The 26,290-nt window shown below is 28.0% G+C and overlaps 1 protein-coding gene across 1 annotated transcript in view; it reads left to right on the top strand.

Annotated features, from left to right (window-relative positions):
• LOC129961970 (agrin-like) overlaps positions 1–26,290 on the top strand; it is a 309,476-nt gene that overhangs the window by 205,143 nt on the left and 78,043 nt on the right. The window contains exons 14-17 of the mRNA XM_056075621.1: positions 632–784; positions 4,976–5,068; positions 7,285–7,449; positions 22,939–23,082. Coding sequence (XP_055931596.1) covers positions 632–784; positions 4,976–5,068; positions 7,285–7,449; positions 22,939–23,082 — 555 coding nt within the window. The remainder of the gene's footprint in view (positions 1–631; positions 785–4,975; positions 5,069–7,284; positions 7,450–22,938; positions 23,083–26,290) is intronic.

Here is a 26,290-nt window from a genome sequence, read left to right as displayed (position 1 = left end):
GAATTAAAAATAATTTCATTAAATAAGAAAAAAATGCACCTTGACATGAAATATAATGTTACTAACAAATATTAGCATTTCCATCAAATTAAAAAGAAAATATGTTTTAAGTGATTCATTTATCATTAAATTGGAAACTAGATTGAAACATTAACATTAAAAATCAGCTCAAACAACTAGGATTTTCTGTTGATGGCAGATTCCTAAATGTGTTTTCTTTCCTCCATCATATACAACTGTGTTCCGTAGAACACTTGTCTTTGGAGTTCCCAAGGATATATTTTTCAAATATATCCTTGGAAAATGTATGTATTTGAATTTTAAAAACGATGCTTTGCGTTCATTAAAGTATAAATAAGTGTACTAGTGGAAAAATCTTTAAATATTTTTTTAACAAATACATTGTTTTATTCCAATGGCTTTGATTTCATGCAACAACACGTGGTTAATATTTGCAAAATCAGCTTGTACAAATTGGAAAGATTTCTACTCAGCTTTTAATGGTTAACATTCAATACATACTAAATGTCTTTACTTCATTTCTAATTTTGATAATAAGTAAATAATTATTTGACAAGAAAAAGAAACGTTGATGAGGACAAATCTAAACTGTGCTTACTTTTTTGCCTAGAATTTCGAGAGGTTCCCTGTGCTGGAGAAATGCCATTAATTGATCCCTCCACTAACAAAGATTACTACTGTGGGGATGGGATCGGATCCAAACTGTGTCCTCCCGGTAGTTATTGTCATAAGTCCTCTGCGTTCTCCAAATGTTGCAGAGAAGGTAAGCTACTTCCTTTAAATTTCATGCAGTATTTCTTTACTATGAAAATATCATTTATGATAATAATTTTTCAAATGTTAATATGAATTTTTAAATTAAATTTATTATTTAAATTTCGATAAGATCAGTGTATTTTTATTCAAAATTTTGAATGCGTCGATAGCATAATGATTTAATTCTCCTTGAAAGTATTTGAACAGGAAATTTAAGTAATGTTGGGAATGATAGAAAAGTGTGTATTGTGAGAAAAACATTTTCTGAAGAACCAGTTTAGAAATCCTGATTACATCTCACTATTTTTTTATATTATTCTAAAAAGAAAACTACTAGAACAAAGCTAAATGTTAACATGTTTTAAACACATGCATTTTAAAAGACGTACGTAAAATAAATTAACTTTCAATCTAAACTGTGTATATATAAGATGTAATAATATAATGTTTTTACGAAATGCATTTATTATGTTGCGTAACTTAAATTCATGCATTTATTTTTAAGAAGAAAAACTAACAATGTATATTAACACCTTTGAAATCTAGTATATTATTAGAGACAAAATCCGCTTATTTACAAAAACTGCGCAAAATTGAATGATAAAAATTCGTCTGCTGTAATTTTTTATGCCTTTTGACAAAAACTATGCTTTTTTAATTTCTTCTTTGACATTTATGAACTACCTATAGCATTTTGCTTGTGTGGAATAGTATACAACATGCATATTTACCAAAAGCATTTCAAATAATAATGCTTGATTTTTATCATAAGTTAATTCGTCAGCATTCCATCATTAAAATGATAGCCAAGGTAACGCTTAAATAAGAACATATTTATTAAGAACATAACATATTAATGCATATTTATTATATAATTGTAATTATTTAACACTCTAAGGATTCCACACGCATTTCGACGTAGCCCTAATATGTCTTGAAAAGCAATTTGCTCGCATTTTAACATAGGGTGAGTAACGAAGTAAATTCGATTTGCACGGATAATTACGTAGGGAGTATACTACTCAAAGAATGTTTCAGATGTATTTTATCGCATTTCTTTCCCCCTACAAGTTTCGACATCTTGATGAATTGGAGGGTAGTCAACACAATGAATGCTTTACCGCTATTTAAGGAGTCACAGAACGCTGCCACAGGACGAACAGAAGGGTAGATAAAAATTCGGTAGCACTTTCAGTGCATCTCTTTTGGAAAACCGAAGCGATTTTACAACACATTACTAATCTCGCTTCCTTCGCTTTTAAGAGGTTTCACAAGTAGAATGAAACCACCCAGAGCTTTAATATAGTAATATATTAATACATTAATATATATTGTTAATATATTATTTAAATTTCACAAGCAATTATTATTAACAATGTAATCCCTAAACTAAATTTGTCGAAAGTTATTCACTTAATTTCTAAGGCGTTGGGAGTGTATGAATGCCTAATCGAAACACTGAGAAAATAACTCTCTGAACTTTGAATTTATTGTAGAGAAAAGGAAAAAAAATAGATATACAAGATAAAAGATATGAAAGATATTTAAAGAGAAATAATTCACAAGATAAAAGATTGAAAGCCGGCGTCCTTTCGTAGAGGTAGCGCGTCTTCCCCGAGATCTAGGCGTCCTGGGTTCGAGTCCGGGTCCGGGAATGGTTGCTCTTCATCTGTTCTATGTGTGGTGCGTGAATAGCTAAGACGTACTCTTGGCCCTAGTTGGCGCTACTAAAACAAGAGACGCTCCCTTGGCTTAAAATCGTTGACTTCGTCAGCGAGCTTGTCCATGGCAAGTGCCATTATAAACAACAGCAACAACAAAGATTGAAAGATATTTAAAGGGAAGTAATTCCCAATGTTCAAAACCATCTGAAGTCTTAATTATCATTAAACATACACAAGAAGGAGCAAAATCAAACTTTAAGAGAAAATATAGTTTTCATTATAACATTAACTGTTGTGAACATGAATTAATGCAAAGTGGTTGAAGATGGGCTGCGAAACTACAACACCGTTATTTTTCATTCTTTCATACATCAGATACCTGCTTATATTTTTATAATCGATTGTAAAATTTAATTAAATGTAACTTTTACCATTTATTCTAAAAGGAATTCATTTTTAAATTATTACTTCTGAGTTTATGACAGAAAATAAGTCGTACTGCATGTAGTCAAAAAGAATTTTGTATCCTTAAAATTAAAAATCCATTGTCCTTAAATCTCATTGAAATCTGTGCTTGAGAAACAAAATTATTTTTTGAAGAGATGGCTAAGTATTTTGGGGTTTAATGCTTATTGGAAATTATCATTTTTCTCCTAGGTAAATATCGATTTCAAAGTCAACATCGTAGGAGTCACAATTCGCATTTATTTTTAGAACATTTAGATAAATTTCATTACAATATTCTTAGGAAAATAGGCGTACATCTGATTTTATTAAATTAGAAATTAGTTATTAGAAAAATAGATAAAATTAGAAACATGCAATTATTATCATATGATCCAAAATAAATAAGTTAGACCACATATTTACATTTATAAAATTCATTGTGATTATAAGAATTTGAAAGCAACAAAAATTTTAAATTACAGAAATTTTAAAAAATTAACCTGAAATAAAAAAAGTAACCTGAAATGCGCGCGCACACACACACACACACACACACACACACACACACACACACACACACACACACACACACACACACACACACACACACACACACACACACACACACACACACACACACACACACACACACACACACACACACACACACACACACACACACACACACACACACACACACACACACACACACACACACAAAGTTTACTCAGATTCATGGCAGTCTTTTATACTTTAATCTTTCTGAAGATTTAAAAAGTACAGAATTCTTGCAGATATAAAATGTCTGGTTCCTCCTACTTCGTCCTTCTCAGTTAGACTGAAATCCATTGATCTATTACCTGCAGATATCATTTTAACACGAGATAGTTGATACTAGTTAACACCAAACGTTTTGTGGAAATGCCATCTTTTTCTGAACTGAGACAATCTGATTTGTCTTTTTAACAGTACTGGAGAGTTCTTTACTAAAAAGTGTTGTTTCCCTCTTTATTAACAAACGTACAAGTGTTTAAATATACCGAGCTTAGTGATTACTTCAGAGGTTAAACAAAGAATATTGGATTGGCAACTAAATAATTTGTAAATTTCAAATAAGATGGAAATTCAAAATTTTTACTTTATTAAATTAAGTATTGTCCGTTAATGCGCGCGAAATGAGGCGATTTTTATTGACGAAAAATTAAGCGAAATTTGGTATCGTTTCGGAATAACTTCCATAAATATTAAGTACAAATAATGTTTTTACATCATCTTAAAGTTTCAAAAATTATCTTTTCAATGAGACCGCTTTAACCTATAAATTAAACTGCTATTTTTAATGAATTTAAAAAATTGTTTTAACAATATTTTCCAATAATTTGTTTCACACAAAATAAAATTTAACCTGTGCTAGTACGTTATGCGTCCATGGGGAAAATTAGATTCTTTCAACTTTCTTCCGCATAAAATTGTGGATCTTGTGTAAGACAGCGAATAAACTGAATGACAATGTAGAATCATAATTACGAAATATGCCTTTTGGCTCTGGCATTTTTAGTGAATCTTATCCAAGAATAGGTATTTTGTACCTTTTTTTGTCTGCGGATTGGCACCAAAATTTGATACGAAACTGCAATTGCAGTCAGAAAATAACATACCCATAAACAAGACAGACATACTTCTTTCGGAATGGATTTCCTTCAAAGCTTTTAGACAAATCTACAAATTCGGTCGAAATTCTATACGGATTCTTAGGATCTAGAGATGTCTGAAACGTACAGATTCCTCAAAATCTTGAATTTAAATTTTTTGACGATTACAATACTTCTACTATACTTCTCATGCGAGAAACTAAAAACTATTTATTTTCTTAACACAAATATGTGATTTTGGAAATTAGCATGCTATAAAAGGCCACTTATTACTTCAAATAAATTACTACAAATAAAATATATTTCAAATAAAAACTTCAAATAAAATATACTACAGTTTCTCATTTCACGGTTTTAGGTATTTAATTTGTTCTTTTCTTAAATATATTCTCAAATTAATTAATATATTGTGCTCTTCAATTTCATATCTTCCAGTTATCTTGATTAAAACTTGTTCCGAATCGTTGTATGGGTGCTGTCCAGATGGTAAGACTTCAGCTCAAGGACCATTGAATGCTGGATGTCCGAGTAAGTAAAGTTTTTTTATTAAAAAAGTTATTCCTGCTAATATTGCAATGCCAAAATTTTCCTACCATAAGGCGACAAAAATTTTGATTAAGATTTCAAAAAAAATAATTAGATCAATAGTAGTGAAATAAATTATAATAATTATTGGTTGAATGGGTCATTATCTATTTAACAATATTTCAGATCTGGTTGTTACAAAATTACCAACGAAACTAGAATTATATATAACATTATGAACATTGGTAGATTGCTGATGGAGAATACAAAATAAAAATTCAAAGAGAAACTATTTGAAATAATAATCAGTTTGGATCTAAAAGTAAGAATATACAGAATAAACATAAATATAAAATAATAAAAGAAAATTACAGACCTTAGCTCATTTACTTTAACTACAATATAGCAATAAAAATGTAGATGAAATGAGAAGTTTTCGATTCCATAACTAATTCTCATGCTCATCCATATTTAGATTTATTCGCACAGCGATAAAGCAGTTAATATAAGCATAAATAATACTTGTCTCAATTGCTAGCCGCCAAAACAGAAGCTCCAACTTCACATTTGATTAAAACGTAATTCGAATGGGAGAGGAGGTCATGTTTTAATTTCACGGTGATGGACGATTATATTATTGATAAGGGATTATAATAATAAGATGACAGATAAGACTGGCATCTTTCAGAAATTATAATTTTTTAATTTAAATAGGTAATAAAAATAAAATTATTCAAAGCAGTTTTTAAAATTTACTTTTATTAATGTACTAAATTGTGGGTTTACTTCTTCAATTATTTATAATTTTTTTAATTTCATGGTTATATTTCATTATTAAAAACTTTATGAATTCTTAAATTAATATTAAAATTATATTAAGTTCCAAATCTATTAAAAGTGTGTGCTGGGATCAAAAGTTAAAAATTTCAATTCATCAGAAAATAAATGAAAAGTTTTTTTCAGATTTTCAACTTTACGAACGTGAGACAAATCAAATACATAAAACTACATAGCAATCATCATAGCAATACCGCATCAAATACTATCATATCATTGTCAATTATTGACAGATAAAAAAATATTGATGATAAAAAATTCTTTGTAAATCAGTATGTTGGAATTCGAAAAATAGAATTACAAATATCTGTAAAGGGCGGAAATTATTCCTTCGGCTTGCAAGTTCTACTCTTTACAAGCAACCAGCATTTTTATATGAAATGACAGGTTATTTTATTCGCTATATTTCTGCAATACTTATTAAATTTTTTTTACTTTCTGAAGTACATGAATTGTTATTTATAATACATTCGCTGCAAATGTTATTACATGATGACATTATCAATGTTATAACATGATGACATTATCAATGTTATAACATGATGACATTATCAATGTTATAACATGATGACATCTCAGCAAGAAACACGGCACACAAGGGAATTATAAATAAAAATTTTTTTTGAAAAAGCTTAAAACTCGACAAGAAATATGTGACTAGATTTCATAAGTCTAAGGTTTCGGAAGGTTTCTAAGATTAGGTATATCGGTATGAAATGATTTAAAGCATTTAAATGCTTGAATTTAAATGAATTGTAAGCTCTTTCACGGAAGGAACCTGCATTAAATATCCCAAATATTGCCCATATTCAAGTAAAAGTTGTTAAGTAAAAAAAAAAAAAATCGCATTGAGATATCATCGATTTGAACAATTAATTTTTGAGTCATTATGAAAAAAAGAAAAAAAAAAAACACCTTTTAAGTCTAATCTTGAACAGACACCACAAGTATCCTTTAAAATCCTTTAAATTCTTATATGAAATGAAATGAAAATAAATATCCCAAATTTCGTCGCTGTTCAAGTAAAAAAAGTCATTAAGTCTATAACTATAATTTTGAAATATCATTGTTTTGAACAGTTCATTTTAAGTCAGTACGAAAAATGTAAAAATGAAATTATGGAACTAAATTTATTGGTTTACAAATTTTCAGATAATTGTTTTTATTACCAAGCAATTGGTTTTAAATTTTTGTAAATTGAAGTTTTTGTCTGGACTTAGCAATCTATAATTGAACATCTCTAATATAATACGCCATATAATTATGAAACTAAGTAAATTTGTAAACCAAGCTATTAAAAATTCAGATGGACAGAAGAGTTATTTTGGTTTTACTTTTCCAATATTGTATACTAATTATGTGTTTCTGTTCTTGTGTTACAGGCGTTTGCAACTGTAACCGTCTTGGATCGTATGGGCTTACTTGTGAACCAATTTCAAAACAATGTTTCTGCAAACCTGGTGTTGGAGGACCAAGATGTGATAGATGCGAGCCTGGCTACTGGGGTTTGCACAGGATTACTGAAGAAAGCAATGACGGATGTTCCCGTAAGTAAAAACTATTATAAAACATCTATTAAAAAAGTCGATTTCGAAGAACTTCATGAATGATAAATTGCAGCAGAATAAAATAAAATATATATAAAATAATTTATTTATCAAAAAGAAATTTGAAAAGAAAAGAAATTTGAAATTTGAAAACTGCTATCGCAAAATTCTAATTATCATGTGATAACATTTTTTTAAGTCACTTGACATCAATCCGACAGAAAAATAACATGTTTTCAGATGATTCCTATTTCGCAATCATTAACATTTAGAAAAACAATGGTATTTGACAATCTCAAAATCAATTGAGGTCTATAATTTTTCTCAATTTTTTTTTCGAGCAAAACCAGTTTAAACCGGTTTGAAGCAATCACGTGACTATCAGATTACGCATGCATCTATATTAAAGGTATTCCCCCCCCCTCCCAAAACAAAATCGTGTGAGCTCCAAAACATTTTCTCTATCTATCAGATTACGCATGCGACGATGTTTAGAAAAAACGATGTTTCCCCTCCCCACACACACACACACACACACTGAAAATCGTTCGAGCTCTAAATGTTTTTCTCGAAACCAGGATTTATTTTTTAAAAACTGGTTTGGAATGATCACGTGACGTGCATAATCGCCAACTTTAAAAAAAACAACGATGTTTTTTCTCCCATCTCAAAAAATCATTCAACCTCCAAAAATATTTAAATCAGCTAAAAAAAAAAAAAAAAAAATGCACACACACACACACACACACAAAATACACAATTTGATACCTCTCCTTCGCTTGATTCCTGATTTTTCCCCCCCTCTCTCTCTGTGCTTGCTCGAGTGATAACGTCTTATTTCCCATTCCCTTTATTTTCTACGCATTTTGAGGCTTCAAAAACCTCAAATCAAAACAACATCATGTTCTCACATAATAATAAATTAATTTATTTATAAATAATGATAAAATAAAATAAATATAAATTTATGCATAACAATTAATTGTAACAATATCATGTAATGACTATACATGTTATTAAAAATCAAACGTAAGTTGTTTTGATATCTAGTGGGGAGATTATTCAACTATTTATAGCCAAATTCCGTGCTCATATTTTCGTGAGTAAGCAGCTTTGATTTCTGAAAAGGAAGTTTACTCATAGCAAGAACTGTGAGTGGAAAAAATTTCGCTGAACTGTTGATAACTCGCGTAAACATTCTGGTACCTAAGAATATTTGTCTATAAATGCTTTGAAGCAGCGTATTAGGATCCCGGTCATCATGAAAATTTATTATACTTTGTTCCACCTTAACTTGGCAGTAGAGTATATTCTAGACATGCCGAATCACAGTCGTTGTCAGGGGAACTGGGTTACTTTAAACTACAAATAGAAATGCAGATCGCTGGCGAAACTTTATCTCGCAAATTTTTCGCCAAATAGTAAATATTTATTAACTTTATTATCATTTTAAATCAGAGGATTAATTTTTTTCCTTATTTTCATTATTGTGTTCAATATTATTGATACATAATTTTAATGAATCATTACAGTTATTTCATTTCGTTTCATCGTTTTTCAAAAGAAAACCCCAAATCTTTCAATATTCTGTAAAGCGTATTTCGGCTAATGTTTTTCGAAAAGATGTCTGCATCATCGTTCACATCTTTCAAAACTTTATCTAATGTTGGGATCTTATTTCTCCGAAAAAAATGTATGGATTTTTCGTCAAATACAGGATGATGTAAAATCATCATATTTTACAAGACTTGAATGTTTACCTACTGAGCCTGATCGTTTCTTTCCATGTGTACTTAAAGGACTGGGTGCCTTTATTTCTTTTTTCAAACGGAAAACTGTTCTTTGCAAAACACCTGTAAGATGCGAAATTTTATCCACGATTTGATTGACAGAATCTTGAGAGTTTTGTTCTCAGAGTCGAGAATAAACATTTAACATGTTTCTGCGTACTGCACTTTTTGTTGGTTTCATATTAATTATTATTTGTCATCTTCCTTGCATTTGATTTGATGCTAAACTTTTTAAAGCTATATATTAAACATTGTATTACCAATTATGAGCAGTTTAACTGTTTAGTTCTAAGCCTGTAGAAATGTTAATGACTTTTAATTTTGAACAGAAATCGGATATAAGGGCCATAAGAGATAGTTTAGACATATGCATTGTGGGACTACTGTTCTCTTCCTTTCAATCTTTGTCAGTGATATTTAAATTCATTCAACATTCCAATAACATTCTTCAATATTCAGTCAAAAACATGGCGTAAAGTGATGAACCTTTGTAAAGAAAAGAGATCAGAACAGCAACAACTTCTGCCTCTGCATCAAAGTTCTTCAAAAAATAAATCATTCCAGTTTAATATTTATAACCAAAGACTTTGAAGAAATATTTTTGTTTTAATGATAACAGGATTAATAAATCCAAATGGGCCGCAGAATTCGGCTATGATATTCACAACATCTCGCTTAATATAGACATATTGTTCTTTTAGGAAACCTAGGATTTATTTAACTTCATTTAATTTCCAAGACATTACTTAGTCTTCCTTTTAATTCTATTAAATTTTTGAACTATCCTTTTTGAGGTGAAACGTTTCACTAGTATTAAATTATACTTATGACGGATTATGCCGCAGGTGTTCAACATCTTAATTTGTTTATCTTTTAATATTTTAATGGTTCCCAAGTCTTATGATCCGGTTACTATATATCCATATAAACATCGGAAAGAAATATATCAAATTTTGATTAAATTTTTTTCGTTTCGTATAAGATAGGCGACCTTCAGATTTTAGTCGCAAAAAGGATGCACACTTAGTTCGGCAAGAAACAGTTTTCAATCTATAAGCAAAAGGTATTTCCTTCTCTTATGTCACATACAGGTCTCAGAGCAGGGAGCTCTTTGAAAAAAATCAATAAATATTCGATGAATATCTGTCATTAGAAGTATTTAATGTTTATATTATCATTGACAACTTCTCTCTTCTTTCTAGAAAATATTACAGCAATTAAGCTTTTATCTGTTATTGCTGGCTAAGAAGTGTTGAAAAAAACTTTGAATTGTTCGGAGCACTATCTTGCTTAAACATGTCATGAGAAGGCAAGAAATAATTTACAATAGATTGATTTTTGTTCTTTATTTATTCCTTATGGTTCAGGTCTTTATATTCTTATAGGAATGAATTATAAAGGTTTTATATTGTTTGATTTTTATAAACTTCGTAACGGTTTCTAGTAACCAGAGATTTTTTTTGGTACTTTCTGAATCATTTAAAGAAATTAAATTTTCTTTTATCAAGAGCATTTTTATAACTACTTGTAGTTGAACAATATCACTATAAAGATCGGCATTTCGGAAATGTATTGCACATGTTTCTACTTTATTCTTCATTATTCGTTCAACAAACAATCTCTCATATCTTAAAATATATAAAAATTATCTTTAGATTTTTTTTCGATGAGAAATTAAAATCATATCTCTTCGAAGAATTCTACCCCACTTTCTGTAAGCACTAAATTCCGAAATAACAAATACAAAGACGATAGAATGTTCTACTTTTAATTATTTTGAAGAATAATTAACATACTGATCTTTGAATTACCAACATTAGAATCAGCAACTTTTAAATATTTGGGTATATTTAATTTTGCATAATTAAGAATATTTGATGACAGGATAGCTATTATTTTAGAAATAATCAATAAATCTTTTAAAGATGAATTTTCATTATAAGTTATGGTATCCCATCTCAGATTATTTTTAGTTCCATTTAAGCTGTTTATTGTTGTATTTGTATAAAGTCTATTCAATCGGCTAAATAAAAATCGCTCGTCATTGACGTTTGGGTGGCGCCATTGTACACAGTGGAGAAATCCACCTTAACGTGCATGCTGGATTTTTTTTTCAGTATTCGAGAATACCTGGTGGCTGCCGAGTGAGTTGCTGTTATACATGTTCGTCGAATTACAAAATTTTTTCCTGTTGACTGAATAAATCGAACAAAAATACTCAATCAAATTCTATCAAAAGTTTCATTATTCTCATGAACGTAAAAATTCGTATAATCCAGCAAGTGTTTGGAAACCATGCTATTGGAGTAATAAAAATTATGGAGCACTTCAATCGATTTTAAAATGATTGCATATCAGTGAATAATGATCAGCTTTCTGGGAGTAACACACCAGTCTAAATGCAGCTGTTGTTGGGAAAGTGGAAAATCTTATGCTTAAAAGATTTTACAGTATACGAAAGAAAACTTTTACCAGTTTTTTGCCAATTTCGTGATTTAGTATTAAGTTATACACCAGAACTGTGGAACAGCGAAAAACTCGGGCATTATTAAAATACTCCAGCACATTTATCAAACATGATCCAGAATTTCTTGCAGAAACATGGATTTCTAGTCTTCACCTGCTTCCCTATTCTCCAGATATGGCTCCTTGCGAATTCTCAAATTTAAAGATGATTTTGAAAGGATCCGGTTTGAAAGAATCGCGGATGAAAGTAAAGAAGATATAATCAGAACACAAAGGTCGAGATGAACAATATTCCATATAGAAGCCTTCCGCAAGTGTTTTCGACAGTAGAAGTATTAGTTAACTTGGTATATAGAAACGAAAGAGGCATTCTTTGAAGAGGATATAAATCCCAGTTTTGTCACGTAAAAGTTAATTTTCTGCAAAAGATCGGTTAGTTTTCATACAGCCCTTATAGATTTTGTTTACTCAATTCCAATTCGGCCGAAAACTGTGAAGCTACTCATAAGATAACATTAACTGTCAAAGTAAAATTTTTGTATTAACTATCCAAAATATATTTTTCTTGTTTCAACTAGGGAAAGATACCTAAAACACGCTCAGGATAGCTATACAGATTTCAGTATTATACATGACGACAGGGAAAAAATAAACCCATATATTGTACCTATAAGTTTTGCAGAGCGTTGTCATTTCTATCAATCTCTGAAATCTTCTCTAAATCAATCTCTAAAATCAAAGTAAATGAATTTTGCCATCTACGGCATCTCGGATATCAGAAAATTCATGAAAAATAAAGACACTTTTTACTGTCCCAAACGCTGCGCGGTCAGTAAGCAGCCCATAATTTTGGTTGACTTCCATTTTACTTTTCTGATCCTGCATTCTTGCTTGTTAGAATGCTTTGAAAGAAAATGGAAATTCGGCCAGAATTAGAAATTTAGATAGCTGTTCATTTTTACCCCATTAATGACCTTATATATTTGGTATAATTCCCTTTGCCTGATCTAACTTCGCATACCCTACTAATAGAATTCCATTTAATAATTAAGGCATATTAGATAATGTAGCATATAATAATCCTTTCAATGTCTTTTCACAACTGAAAAGGAAAGACTTCCTAAAATTCCCTCATCTAATAGAGCTTTGTATGTTGTTTATTAAAATCAGAGTATGCACGATTGCTTCTGCACCTACACCATGAGTCAAAAGATTAAGAACTAATGAGTGTTTTGGTGTTTCATTTGACTGTAACAGTTGCATTTGGTGAATTTCTAACATTTGGATAAATATTTTGATTTTGAAATAGAAGGCGATTATTTTTTTCCTTAACAAAAGGACATTAAAAGGACATATTTAAATTGACACTCCGAAAAATTATGACAACAATGGAAACATTATTAAATATAGCATATGCTCTTGACTTAAGTTGTTGTGAGTATAAACTATAATAAATAATAAACTATAAATAATAATGCGAATGAAAATGCTAATAGAATGCCTGAAATTGTCCGTATAGAGTTACCATGAAATCATTTGCTTATAAATTTGCTGTCGCAATGATGGACGATTAGTTGTTTACAACTCTAAATCATGTTTTTAGCCCAGCTAAAATAACTCCCATATAGTGAATCCAAATGTTGGTTCACTCATTTTGCTATTCGAAGAATTTGATCAATCTAAATTATGTAATGAAATAAAATGAGTCAGTAGTTTATGCCCAAAATAACTAATGTTCTTATACTTGTAAATATAATAAAATTAAGAGGGTATACCTTTTCATCATTTTATTCTGAGTAAAATGTCTTTCTGTTTTCAACGTCGTTAAATTTAATTTACTTTACCTTTTCAATAACTCAATAAAATTGAAGGACAATTTTTTAAAGTTGCCAGTATCAGCTTACAAACTCGGCTATTAGTACTCCAATAATGTGAACATGTTCTGGAGTAGAAACTCCAAGCAATCTGAATACATACGCACAAAATATTGAGATAAAAGTATTGTTTCGGAGAAAACTAGTCATTAATTAACTATCTAATTAATGACTAATCTAATCTAACGTAAAATCTTTATAGGGTTAGAAAATAAGAAATCAAAAAGTTTTCGCCGTAAATTTATGCAAATTTTCCTTTTTCTTTTATAAAAAAAAATCCTATAAATACGAAAGCAATGCAACAGAAGGTTAAAAAAATGCAGACGTATATAGAGAAAAGACAATGCATTTAACACCTTTAAGATCGCGCTAATTAAAATTTCTATTGTTAAAAATCATGTCATTAGTATAAGAAATAATTGAGCGCGAAAAGGCATGAACTTAAAAAAAAAGAACTATTTGGAAAAAAATTCAGATTGGTACTGTATTTTCGGATAGCAGATGCAATTCGAAATTATAACAAATAGAAACTGTTTCATTTCTTCACTAATTGTGATTTTTTCATAAGTTGAATCCATAATTGTCAAAAAATAATAACTAGAATTCGAGGAATTTCACAAAGAAACTGGTATGTATACGAATTAAAAATGAATACAAATATATCATAAATAGTGCTTGCGGATTATCGTTTTATTTTTGAAGTATTAAACACTTCCAGACAAAGTTTTCACAGAGGATTTCCTTAAACGATATCTATATTTTGAAGTATATTTAGAGTATATCAACAGAAATTCCGATTCAAAAATAAAAGAATAGATGGAAATCCAATATATTTTAATAAATAGCATTTAAGTGCTTTATCCATTGTTGAAAATATACATTGAGTATATCCTTCTTTTAACAGCTCAAAATCTTAAGAACTAATCCTGAGTCGTTCTTACAAAGGAAAGTTTACTTATAACAAAGCAATAAAAAAATGAAATTTTTGCATTCGTGTGTGGAAAAAAGTCAGTGTACTTAAACCTCTTTAAGAACGTTATAAATTCTGTTTCTGTTTGTTTAAAATTATGCCGTCGGCGCAGAAGGCAACTGTGCACGAAAAGAAATGCACTTTAAAAGAAATAAATGCGAGAATGCTTCTATTTGGAATAAATCCAGTTAGCTCTCAGAATACTTCAGCATTAAAAGCCACCCAAAAAAATATGAATATTTTTCTTCTGTTTTTATGTTTTTTTAATCATTTTTGTTTTCATTTCCGCAATCTTTCCTAGTTGAAAAAAGGGCAAAATGCTTAGTTCCGTGCGCTGTAATAGCAATTTCAAGCGAGACAAATTTGCATTAAAAGTCTGGCTTCTCTTATGTAATATTTTTTCAATGAAATATGTAGGAAGGGAATTTTTTTTTCTTTCAAAGAAATGACTATTTTAATTCGGAAAGAATAAAAGAATAAGGAAAAATGTCGTTTGTTTTTAAACTTTTGAAAACCTTAATTCGGTCACACTTCATTGGTTTTTCATGGCAAGTTAATGGAGCATCATTCTCAAGAATCACATATCATTAATTATGTTAACATTTAAAGTACTTGCAATTTAAAGCACAAATGTTTTTTTGTAGATATATAAAATAAAAGTAATTACCAGCTTTTTATTTCAACAGTCGAAAGAAAAAGTCGTTGAACAATTAGACAAAACAATTTATTTTTGAGCGTGGGTTTCAGTGTTTTCTTTCATGTTCATTTAAAAGCATATAAATTCGGTAATTTCTATTTTGTTTCAACTATGAGAATACTAAGAGAACACAGCTATAAGTTAACTCATTGTTTTAAAAGGCTTTGATACTTCGCTTTGTTCAATTTATTATTAGGCTTGCCTAAACTCTGATAAAAAGTATACATTTAGTATTTTTGAAAAGTCTATTGCAGTCATTAGGCTATTTGTTAACTATTTATTTGAAGAGTTCACTCTTAGTATTTTTTTCTAGTTTATTTTTTTATCCACTTTTCATTATATTTAAGAAAATACAATTCATAAATAAGGAAAATAACTAATTTTGAATTAAATGACTTTTATTTTATTCTTATCACTGAATAGTTCGATTCTATCTTTATAAAAAGAAAAAATAAGTTTATATAATCTTGAAAAAAGTTAGTTTCTTCAAAATTATACTTTGCAAATCTTATTGTACGTAATAATTGCTCACCTCGATAAACCAATGGTAACGAGTTTACTTGAAGGAAAAATTATCGAATTATCGATGCAAACATTCTTCTTTTTTTCTGATAGGAAGGGTAAGATTAAATTAATCAAATAGTATGCGTTTACGTGTCCAACGCGTTTATCTATCTATACTTATAATAAAGCTCAGTGTGTGTGTGTGTGTGTGTGTGTGTGTGTGTGTGTGTGTGTTGGCACTCTACAGGCCAGACCATTCAACCTACAGCTACCAAATTTGTCACGTGTATACCTTGCAGGCCGGGAATGTGCACCTGGGGGTTATTTTTAATTAGAATTTTATTTATTTAAAAAATAAGCGAAATTTTGGCGTGTTTCTGCTATAACTTCCGAAAATATCACCGCACAAAAAAGATTTTTACATGAAGTTAAAGATCAAAAATTTATCTTTTAAATGATACCAATGTTTTAACCTTAAAATTAAATTTCTATTTTTAATGAATTTTTAAATAAATATTTTAACTATTTTTAAACAATTTTTTTCGTACAAAATAAAAATAAAATTTAAGCTGCACGAGCACGTTTCGCATTCATGGGAAAATAATAGCTTTTTTCAAAGTGTTGCCATCACATTGATTAAAGCTCCAACTAAAAATAAATTAAATCTTTTTGGAAATGAAATATGCAAAAATATAATTTTCGGCACGTGTCTGTAGGAAATGAAACAAATATGAACTATTATTTTTTCTAAAAAATAAATTCAAGAAAAATTATTTTATGATCTTTTACACTCTCTATATTATTAATCCAATAAATCAGTTTTATTTTAAGCCAAGTTTTGTTTAATATGAACAGGATATCCATTCAAAGCAGGGCTACACAGCTAATTTGTAAACCTTTAGTAAGACACAGATCTGCTAAAATGGTCTAAATGGAAAATGATTATATTTTATGTAACTTGATTCAATAAATGCTCTAATAAATAACGAATTTTTGATTTTACATAAAGCTTCTGCTGTGGAAATCACGAATAACAAAATGTTCTTGAAACACTAATATTTTAAATAAAAAGCGTTAATTTCCAATCAACTAAATCAATCACTTAAACTGACTGATTGATGAAAATTTGAATATCACTATTCAATAAAAAAAGGATAATTTTAGATTTTCCATCGATCGTTTCAAAGAAAATACGCCAATCAGCGCGCAGGTTTCTCAAGATTAATTCGCCTAAGATTATGAAAATGTTGAGTTTTTCTAAATTTTTAACATTCAAAACTTCATAAATAAGTCTTAGTTGATCGTGGAAAATAGAAACATTCATTCATTTATTTAAAATTTAGTGTGTCCAGAATATTTCTCAGAATCCTTACCTTAACCTTACTGCATTAAATTTAGACTTCATAATTTTTGAAATATATTTATAGGCCGGAACAAAATATTATTATTGATTTCATTTCAATCCTTTTGAAAGCAAAACTAAAAACTGAATTTTATGCTGAATCTTAGAAATTTTTGTTGAATTATTGTTTGAGATATTACATAAATTATGAAAAATATTTTGTAGTTCACATAAGACTTAAATACCGAGCGATTCTGTTTGCAATAATCATATTCAATGATAATAATAATAAAAAAATAACAATAAAACTGACAAATAAAATAAAAAGCTTGGTTTCATTAAAAAATATCTTTATACTAATTGCAATTTCATCATTTCAACTTTAAATTAAAGTTGAAGTTTTATCGGAAATGACAACACATTAGGAAAATATATATAGTAAATTGAACGAAACGATCTAAACAACAGTATAAATTAGATATGACTATCAAAATTTGAAGATTAAAAATGTTTTGTTTGAGAATCTATTAAGAGACTAGTTACTTAAAATATTTAATTGAAAATTGTAGAGAGCGGTAATACTGGCGAACCAGCTGGTCGCCAAAGGCGGCTAGTTAAATATATGCTTTAGAATAGGGAAAAAATACCGAATCTTCAAAATTGACTGAAAATAAATAATAACACGAAACAACAACGTAACTGTACTTGTCAAGAACGAAAATTTACTTGACTGTGATTGAGCAATGAAAACTATTATTAAATAATTAAAAATGTTTTTTTTATTGTGGATTTCATTGGAAAAAATTTCTTTTTCTATGATATTTTTCAAAATTATTAATAAAAAAAACTCAACAATTTTGACTAAATTTTTAATTAATAAAATTTTGATTTTAAATTTAAACATAATTGTTTTGTTTTAATCCTTCAGACTAGACTTTTATTAAATTTCATAACTGTATAGGCAATTGTTTTAATATATTTATAGCGGAAATGCACAGATTTTCTTTTCTATTATTAGTAGATATTTTATAACATTAAAGTGTTAATAATACTCATTTAGCTATTTCTATTGCACTGGATATTCTCTTTCAGAATTGTAATTTTACTAAAGCCGTCTAATATTATTTTGAAAGTTCGCTTCCAAAATTTGATTTCCTAGCCCCGAGAAAGTTAAAAGAGAATTTACCAAAGAAATTATTTGTCAGACTCATTTCTTTACGCTAATATGGCTTTAATATATTGTAGTAGTGAATATTTATACTCTTTCTCGGGAAATTTTTAATCGCAAATAATTGCAAAGAAATAAAAAAAAAACTTTTTCTACAATTCATTAAAATAAGGGGATCCATAACATGCAAACAGCGTTTTCTCAGTTTTTAAAATGTTAATAAACTCTTGGCTGTTTCATTAAAACATATTTTTTAAAAATCAAAATAGTTTTTGCTTATTTCTTTCTATGCTTGTCTAATCCATTATAATTACTATTAATATTTCAAGAAGATGAAAAATTTCATGAGAATGTTATTTTCCTTCCATATGATATTCTTTTTCATTAAAGAAATGATAACTTACTATGAAAAAAAATTCACTTCGCTAATAATAAGATCATTCTAAGGATACAAGAACGCTGTGAAATTATGTTTTAAAGCATACATTTAACAAATGACTATTTAATTTTTTTCTCGAAATAGAAGAAATAGTCTAAAAAGAAATCAGTTGCTGTTCAGCTTTGAAATTATTATAGGAATTAATATAACATTGCAAATTTACTAACATCACTTATTATTCTAAGCAAAAAAATTCCACAAAAACAGAATATGATTTTTTCCAGATGGTCAGCCTTCTAACATAAGCTAAACAATCTTTGTAAAGGACAGTCTTTTTGAGCTGTACAGTCTGTCAGCAAAGTATCCGAAAGTTACTCGTAATTCCGAAATTAATTATCACACAATAAAGCTGCAAATTCCTGTAGTCGTAGAAATATGCATTCTATAAGTTTTTAAATTCCTTTTAATGCGATGGATAGATTTCTTAATTATGTTTATACAGATATATTTTTAATTGAAATTTCAATTTTTAATAATACTTAAATTCTCCGGATAAAAATTGTTTCAAAATATGCAGTATTTTGTCATTAAGAATATACTGCTGAAATATCGAATACCTTATGCTCAATGAAAGTTTCTATTTTTTCAATATATTTTAAAACAATGAATCTTTAAAAGCAATTACTATTTTACATTGAAATAATTAAAAAAAACATAATTCTTATGCATTTTTAAAAATATAAATGTATATCGGCAATCGTGCTGATTTTTTTAATTTATAAATTAAAGCTTGTCGAATAGATAACCGTACACATTTTGATGTAAATTAAAGCATCAAAATTTCCAAATTATTTTTCTTTTCCATTTAGTTGATTTTAAGATACCAAAAATAGTAATACCAAAACTTTTCATAATTTCGTAATTCTAACTTATTTTGAGGTATTTCAAATTTATTAAAAACATTTTCAAGTAAAAAAGATAGCTGATACTGTAATTAAAACAAAGCATGTCTTTAGAAGAAAATAGGGGTTTTTTTACATTGAATTACATTTTTATTTTAAAAATAAATGTAAAATTGAAAGGGAAGAAATTGAAACTGTAAAAGTGATTGTTTTACTTACTCCACTTGCATATCAAGAGAAGTAAATTTAAAAACTAATAAAGCAAACAAAGGACAGTTACATCTGTAAAATGTATTGAGATTCAATTAATAAAAATGCAAGAAAAAATATCCTCAATAAAATGTAGAATTTTTTATTATTAATTGTATGAAGGAATTCTATTAGATACTATTTTAAATCAGAAAATTAATATTATTGAATAAAAAAATTAGATATTTTTATATGGATAATACAATATCTCTAGGCTTTGGCAAAATATCTTGTTTAAAAATTTCAATAAAAGTTTTAAAAATTATTAAGTTAATTATACCTATTTGATTTTCTTTTTTGTAATAGAATATTAAATAATAAAAAAAATTAATAAAAAACATTTTTAAAAATTATTCGAAATATTTTGTAGAAACTGAATTAGATCAACAGCATTACTCTATTTCTGTTTCATTTAGAAAAAATACTTTGAAAAATAAGCAGTTGCCTTTTATTTTTCAGCTACTCCTAGAAGTTTCCAATTTAATTCTGTTTTATTTAACATTAGCTTTATTACTTTATTTTGTCTAGAATATATTCAAAATAATTCTTTACTGATTATAATTTATTTTGCTATTAAAAATTTATTTCAAGACTTAGATATGCATAATGTTTCTTGTTTGCTGATCAGTTACGATGAATAATTTTGACAGATCTTTTTGCCCTTGGCATTCTCAAATACAGTTAAGCATTTCCAAATAAATTAATGATAGCTACGTTCTTCAAATAAATCTAGCTAGTTATTTAACTCTTTCTAGCTGGAGTTTATAATATCGAGTATCAAATGTTTCAGCCAATATTCAATCCTGGTTTGAAAGTACATTTCAATAAATCCTTTGATGTGACTGCTGCTTGTTATCAATAGTCCTCGAGGTTAAAGTTCGGAAATGGTCTGATGCTTGGTGCTTGTTTCTTTCTTCAAAAATCTCATTATTTCGTCTTGCTATTGCCCATAATCGGCTGTCAGAACGTCGCTGCTCAATTTATTTAACAGTATTGTTATTTCGTCTTAAAATTGTCCGTAATCGGTCGTCAGAATTGCGGTGTTTACTTTTTCCAGCAATTTCTATATCCAGTTAAATTCTTTTTTCATTTCAAGGGTTTGGAGTTTTTGTTTTTCAGTTTTCTTCTCCTGGAACTGTTTTTTCAGCACAGTAGTAAAGCATACAAAATTAAATGTTACCTTTTACTTTTAAGCATTTATGAAGTAAATATTTTCAGATGTTTAAGAAATATCTAAAACTGATTAGAATTTTGTCTTTAAACAAAGCGAGACTTTTCTTTATTTATTTCTTAAATGGATTCATTTTTTTCAGTTCTTTTAATTATATGCAATTCACGTGTTTATTATTTTTCTTCTTGGGCTTGCCATTACTGTGACTATTTTTAACGTAATGTGTGAAACAAGTAAAATTAAATGTCCTTTTTTCCCTTTTGGACATTTATAAAATAAATAATTTTAGAAATTTTGAAAGAAAAATTGTTAATTGATTAAGATATTCCTATAAATAAATTAAACAATTTTTCACGGTCGTGCTTTTGTTGTTTAGTCTGAATAGGACTCAATAAAATTGAATGATCTAATGCATTAATTAGGATCCATGATTTAGGAAAATTAATAGGGTAACATTGCATTGTAATCGCACTAAATATTACGTGCATACAAGATTTACTTGCTACGAAATAAAAATGAAGAAAAAAATTTTGACATAAAATTAATGCCAAAAAATTATATTTTCTTATCATTATAACTGAGAAATATACGTTAATGGTGGCTTTAATGAAATAATAAGCAGATCTGAATTTAATTATTACAAATTATATTTAAAGTGAATTTTGGAAGATTTGCTGAAATTATAAATGCTCTGAGAATAAACTGTACTATAATGAAATTAGTATCATTCAAAAGATAATTTATAGCCCTATAAGATTGTGTAAAAATAATTTTTATGCAATAATAATTTCCAATGTTGTTGGAGAAAAACGATGAAAATTATTCTAATGTTCGTTATTTAATTAAATATCTTAAAAATGAATTAATTTAAAAAAGTTGTATATATATATATATATATATATATATATATATATATATATATATATATATATATATATATATATATATATATATATATATATATATATATATACAGTTGACTTTAAAATATATTCTTGGTGTCATGTGAAAATTACTACGTCTCTGTTATGTAAAGTTTAGGGAACGTTCTTGTGATCGACAGACAGGCAATGTTTGCAATGCAATTTGTTTTATATTATCTTCTAATTACTAAATGTATCATGTATTTTTATTTATTTCAAATAATAATCCTCCTTGGAAATATTGTTAATTGATCCAGATATAATTATATATATTAATTATATCTCCTCTTGCAAATACAGTTTGCATATTTTTAAGAGGTCGTACTTCCAAATAACATGACATAATTTCTTTAACTTTTATATAGCAATCAATAAGAAATGTTCAAATACTTTTGGAGACTGTACAAGCAGTTCTTCCTCCATGTAAATCCGTTTGATTTTCGCACTGAAACTGTAAAAATGGGATACTTTAAAAAAAAAAGATGGATGTATTAAATTTAATTTCTGAACCTGAACGAGGGTATTAAGAAAGATAACATCAAAGAAGAGAAAAATGTGAATGTGTCATTTAATTCACATGCTTTGTTACTTAAACTTTCTCGTTAATGATCATGTGGGTTTACACATAATGATAATTAATAGCAATCAACGGAGCTACAAAACTGAAGTCTTAAAATTCGTTTTAACAGATAATTACTGATATATACAATCTGCTACATACATACTACTTATAGTAACGTGAAATTTTTCAGAAACTAAATTTTTCAAAAACCCAAAAAATTTATTTAAGTAAAAAATTTTCAGAAACTAAATTTTATAAATTATCACTAAACTTGAGATTAAAATTATTATATTAAACTTCAATGTGTTTTTCAAGCTTTTAAAAAGAAAATGAAAACGATAATCAATATTTTATAAGTGGCGCAAATCTTGATAAAAGTGACATAATTCTAGATATCTGGTCTTTTTATAATAATTTGACATAAATTATTAATTTTGTTTCTTGTTTAATTCGTCACATTTTTTTAAATGTATGCTATGTTGTTTTTTTCAGCATGTACCTGCAATTTGTATGGGTCTGTCCGTGATGATTGTGAACAAATGACGGGACGATGTGTTTGTAAGCCTGGCATTCAAGGAATGAAATGTGACATCTGTCCAGAAGGAGCCATATTAGGTCCAGATGGATGTGTGGACAGTACGTAATTTTATTTTAATATCTATTTTTAATATGAGGACATTGGACTTTTTTTAATTATCCAAGATTTATTGAAATCGCCTATTCATAGTGGATATGCGAGTAAAAATTTTAACTTTAATTCAGTAATTTGTTCGGTGAATTTGTTTCCGTCCAGTAAGTTTATTTCGCAATGTATTTCCTCCAACTATTAAAGTATTAAGGTATCTTTTTTTAAACTATTTCAGAACTAGTGCGAGATATCCAAAAGAGATTTAAATAATAATTTATTTATTGTTAAAAGAAATTTAATATTTCATTTAAATACATTGGTCTTTCTTGGTTGCAGAAATGGATTAAGCTTATTGAAAGGAGGCCGTGATGCTTTGACGTTTGAAAGCATTGAAAATATGCACTTTCATTCACCAGTAGTTGCGCTCTATTATAACATAGTTTCATTTTTTTAACAATTATTGTTATATTTTTATTAATGATGACTAATTTTAGAATTTCTATTCCATGTACTTTTATAATAGAGTTTTTATGTGTTTTTCGCCTATATTGATAGCTAAATGTTTTTGAATGGAAATGTATCTATAATAACTTGAGTATTATTGAAAGAATTTCAGGATTCATTCAATAAATAAAAAAGGCATAAAACATTCCTTAGCAAAATGGCTTTGCTTATTACAATTGAATAAATAAGGTTTATTTTTTACAAAACATTTGTATAGATATAAAATCAAAAGAAGAATGGAGTGGTATATATTGAATTATAATAATATGGGAATGACAAAAATTATAAATACCACGCTTACTATACGAACCAACTTACTTTATGATTATTTTCAACTTTCAAAAAATTCATTTCCCTGCTCTTGAAAACACTACTACCATTATGGGGGGGCGCGGTGGCCTGGTGGTAAGGTCTCGGCTTCGGAACCGGAGGGTTTCAGGTTCGAGACCCGATTCCACCGAAGAACCGTCTTGTAAGGGGGTCTGTTGCATGCTAAATCCGTCCTGACCAAACGTCCTCCCGCTGGTGTGGTGTGGTGTGGAGAGGGGGTGCCAGCTCAGGTGTTGTCCTCGTCATTTGACCGCTGTTCAAAATTACGAGGTGCGTCCCAAAATAGCCCAAGTTTTGCTTCAAACGGGACATTAATATAACTAAAACAAACCAAACTACTACCATTATATATTTAATTATTCTTAGACACTCCCTGTTAGATTTTAAAAATTGAGTGTATAATAAATATGCATAAGAAAAATCCGTTTTAATTATTTTTTCCATTATTATTATTGCGGCATGTGATTAAAATATAGAGTCGTATAACTTTTAAAATCCGTTTATTATATAACTAAAATATAGAGTCATATACTTTCATTAATCGCTCATTATATAACTAAGATATAGAGTCATATACTTTCATTAATTGTTCATTATATATAAAATAATTATTTTCTCTTATATTTAGATTTTATCAAATCTAAACAGATTTTGAGAGTAAATGAAATATGATTTTAATATGGGCGAATTATAAAATACATGCATTTACATTCAATTTCGGTCATTTTTTATTATTAATTATGATGTTTTTAATAAATAAAGAACATTTAAGATTATATATTTATTCTTATAAAAGCATTGCTTTCAAAGTTTTTGAAATATTTCTGTTTTTTGAAAGGAGTGTATAAACATAAAGTTAAAAAATATACAAAATTCTTTCACCTTACTGAGAAACATTATAACAAAATAATTCTTAAATTTTAATATTTAGAGGTTTTTTTCTTTTGCTCATTGCAGCTGCATAATACTGTTTAACCTACCAGCTGACATCGAATTTGGACACCAAATTTGAGCCTTTTTCTATACTGAAAATGTGATTCTTTTTATTTTAGTATTAAAAATAAAAACGTAAAGAATTGAAAATTTTAAAATCTAATTTTATAGGATATAGTTAAAATAATAAATAGTGCACATTTTCTTAATCGGCTTTTAATTCTTTATAGTCGAAAATAGATTATTGATTCTTATTTTTAATCTTATTTGTAGGTTCTTTTTAAAATATTATGTGGAATTTGCTTGCATAGTATCGATAGAGATGTGTTGAAATAAAGCGAATTAAATCTCGTAACACGAAATACGCTAACAACTTAATCGTATTTTAAATGAATTAAATCTTTGTGAATTACGCAGAAATGAAAAATCAAGAACTAAATCATTGGAAACACATATAAAAATAGAGATCTAATTAAAATATTTGCACTTTTTACTGAAAATGAATTTATAATAATTAAATCTATAAATTTCAAAAACACGAAATTTATATTAATGTTTTTTTGAAAGTCTGAGAGATTAAAATGCACCATTCTATTTAACAAAAATAAAAATGCAGTGCTATATAAAGATATAGGTTTTAATGAAAATTAGAATATCTTCAGTTTCAGAGATCATTTGTCGTTCATTAGAAATAAATATTTTAAACTTGTTCCATTTTTCTCTCTCTTATTTTCTCTTTTAATTTCTCTGTATTTATTAATGCTAATGCCTTTGAAGTCAGCTCAAATCTTCATTCCTTCATTATTCAGAAGTTGTGGGTTTTCCAAAACGATGAAGATTGTTAGTGCACTCTTTTACATTAGAAAGAAAATGCATCATAATGACCTTCAAATTGACATTATTTCGGAATTTATTAAAAGAACATCAATCAAGTTCTTCTAAAAATTAAACTTTGAACTAAGAGTTACTTCAACTGCCAGCATACGATTCTGCTGTGCTCAGCTATAGGAAAAGACGTGGGGCTGCAATTGACTATATTTATATTAATCTCCCATCTGTAAAAAATGTCTACAATTTTTAACTCCGTTACCAATTCGATGGATTAAAGTTTTATCAAAATTATTTCTGTTTCGGTGTTATATATCTACGATGAAATTTTTGAACTACGCGTGAAATTTTTCTGGATTTTTTTTCGAAAGAACTAACCAAAATATATGGTTAAATCATCCCCATAGTAATAATCGTGCAACCAAAATTCCTTAAAATTCTCTGTTTCCTCATAAATAATCAAAATATTATTTCTTTATTAATAATTCTATCATAACAATTAAATAAATAGATATGCCAGATTTCATGACGTTAAAGTTTTATGCACTCGTCTAAACTAGTTTCAATTAATTTAAATCTTTCCTTTAAACTTACAAATTATAATTGCTATTCCAAATTATG

Source organism: Argiope bruennichi, chromosome 2 (genome assembly GCF_947563725.1).
Source record: "Argiope bruennichi chromosome 2, qqArgBrue1.1, whole genome shotgun sequence".
Lineage (NCBI taxonomy): Eukaryota > Metazoa > Arthropoda > Arachnida > Araneae > Araneidae > Argiope > Argiope bruennichi.
Note: the sequence above shows the minus strand (reverse complement) of the source record. Positions and strands in the feature narration are given on the sequence as shown.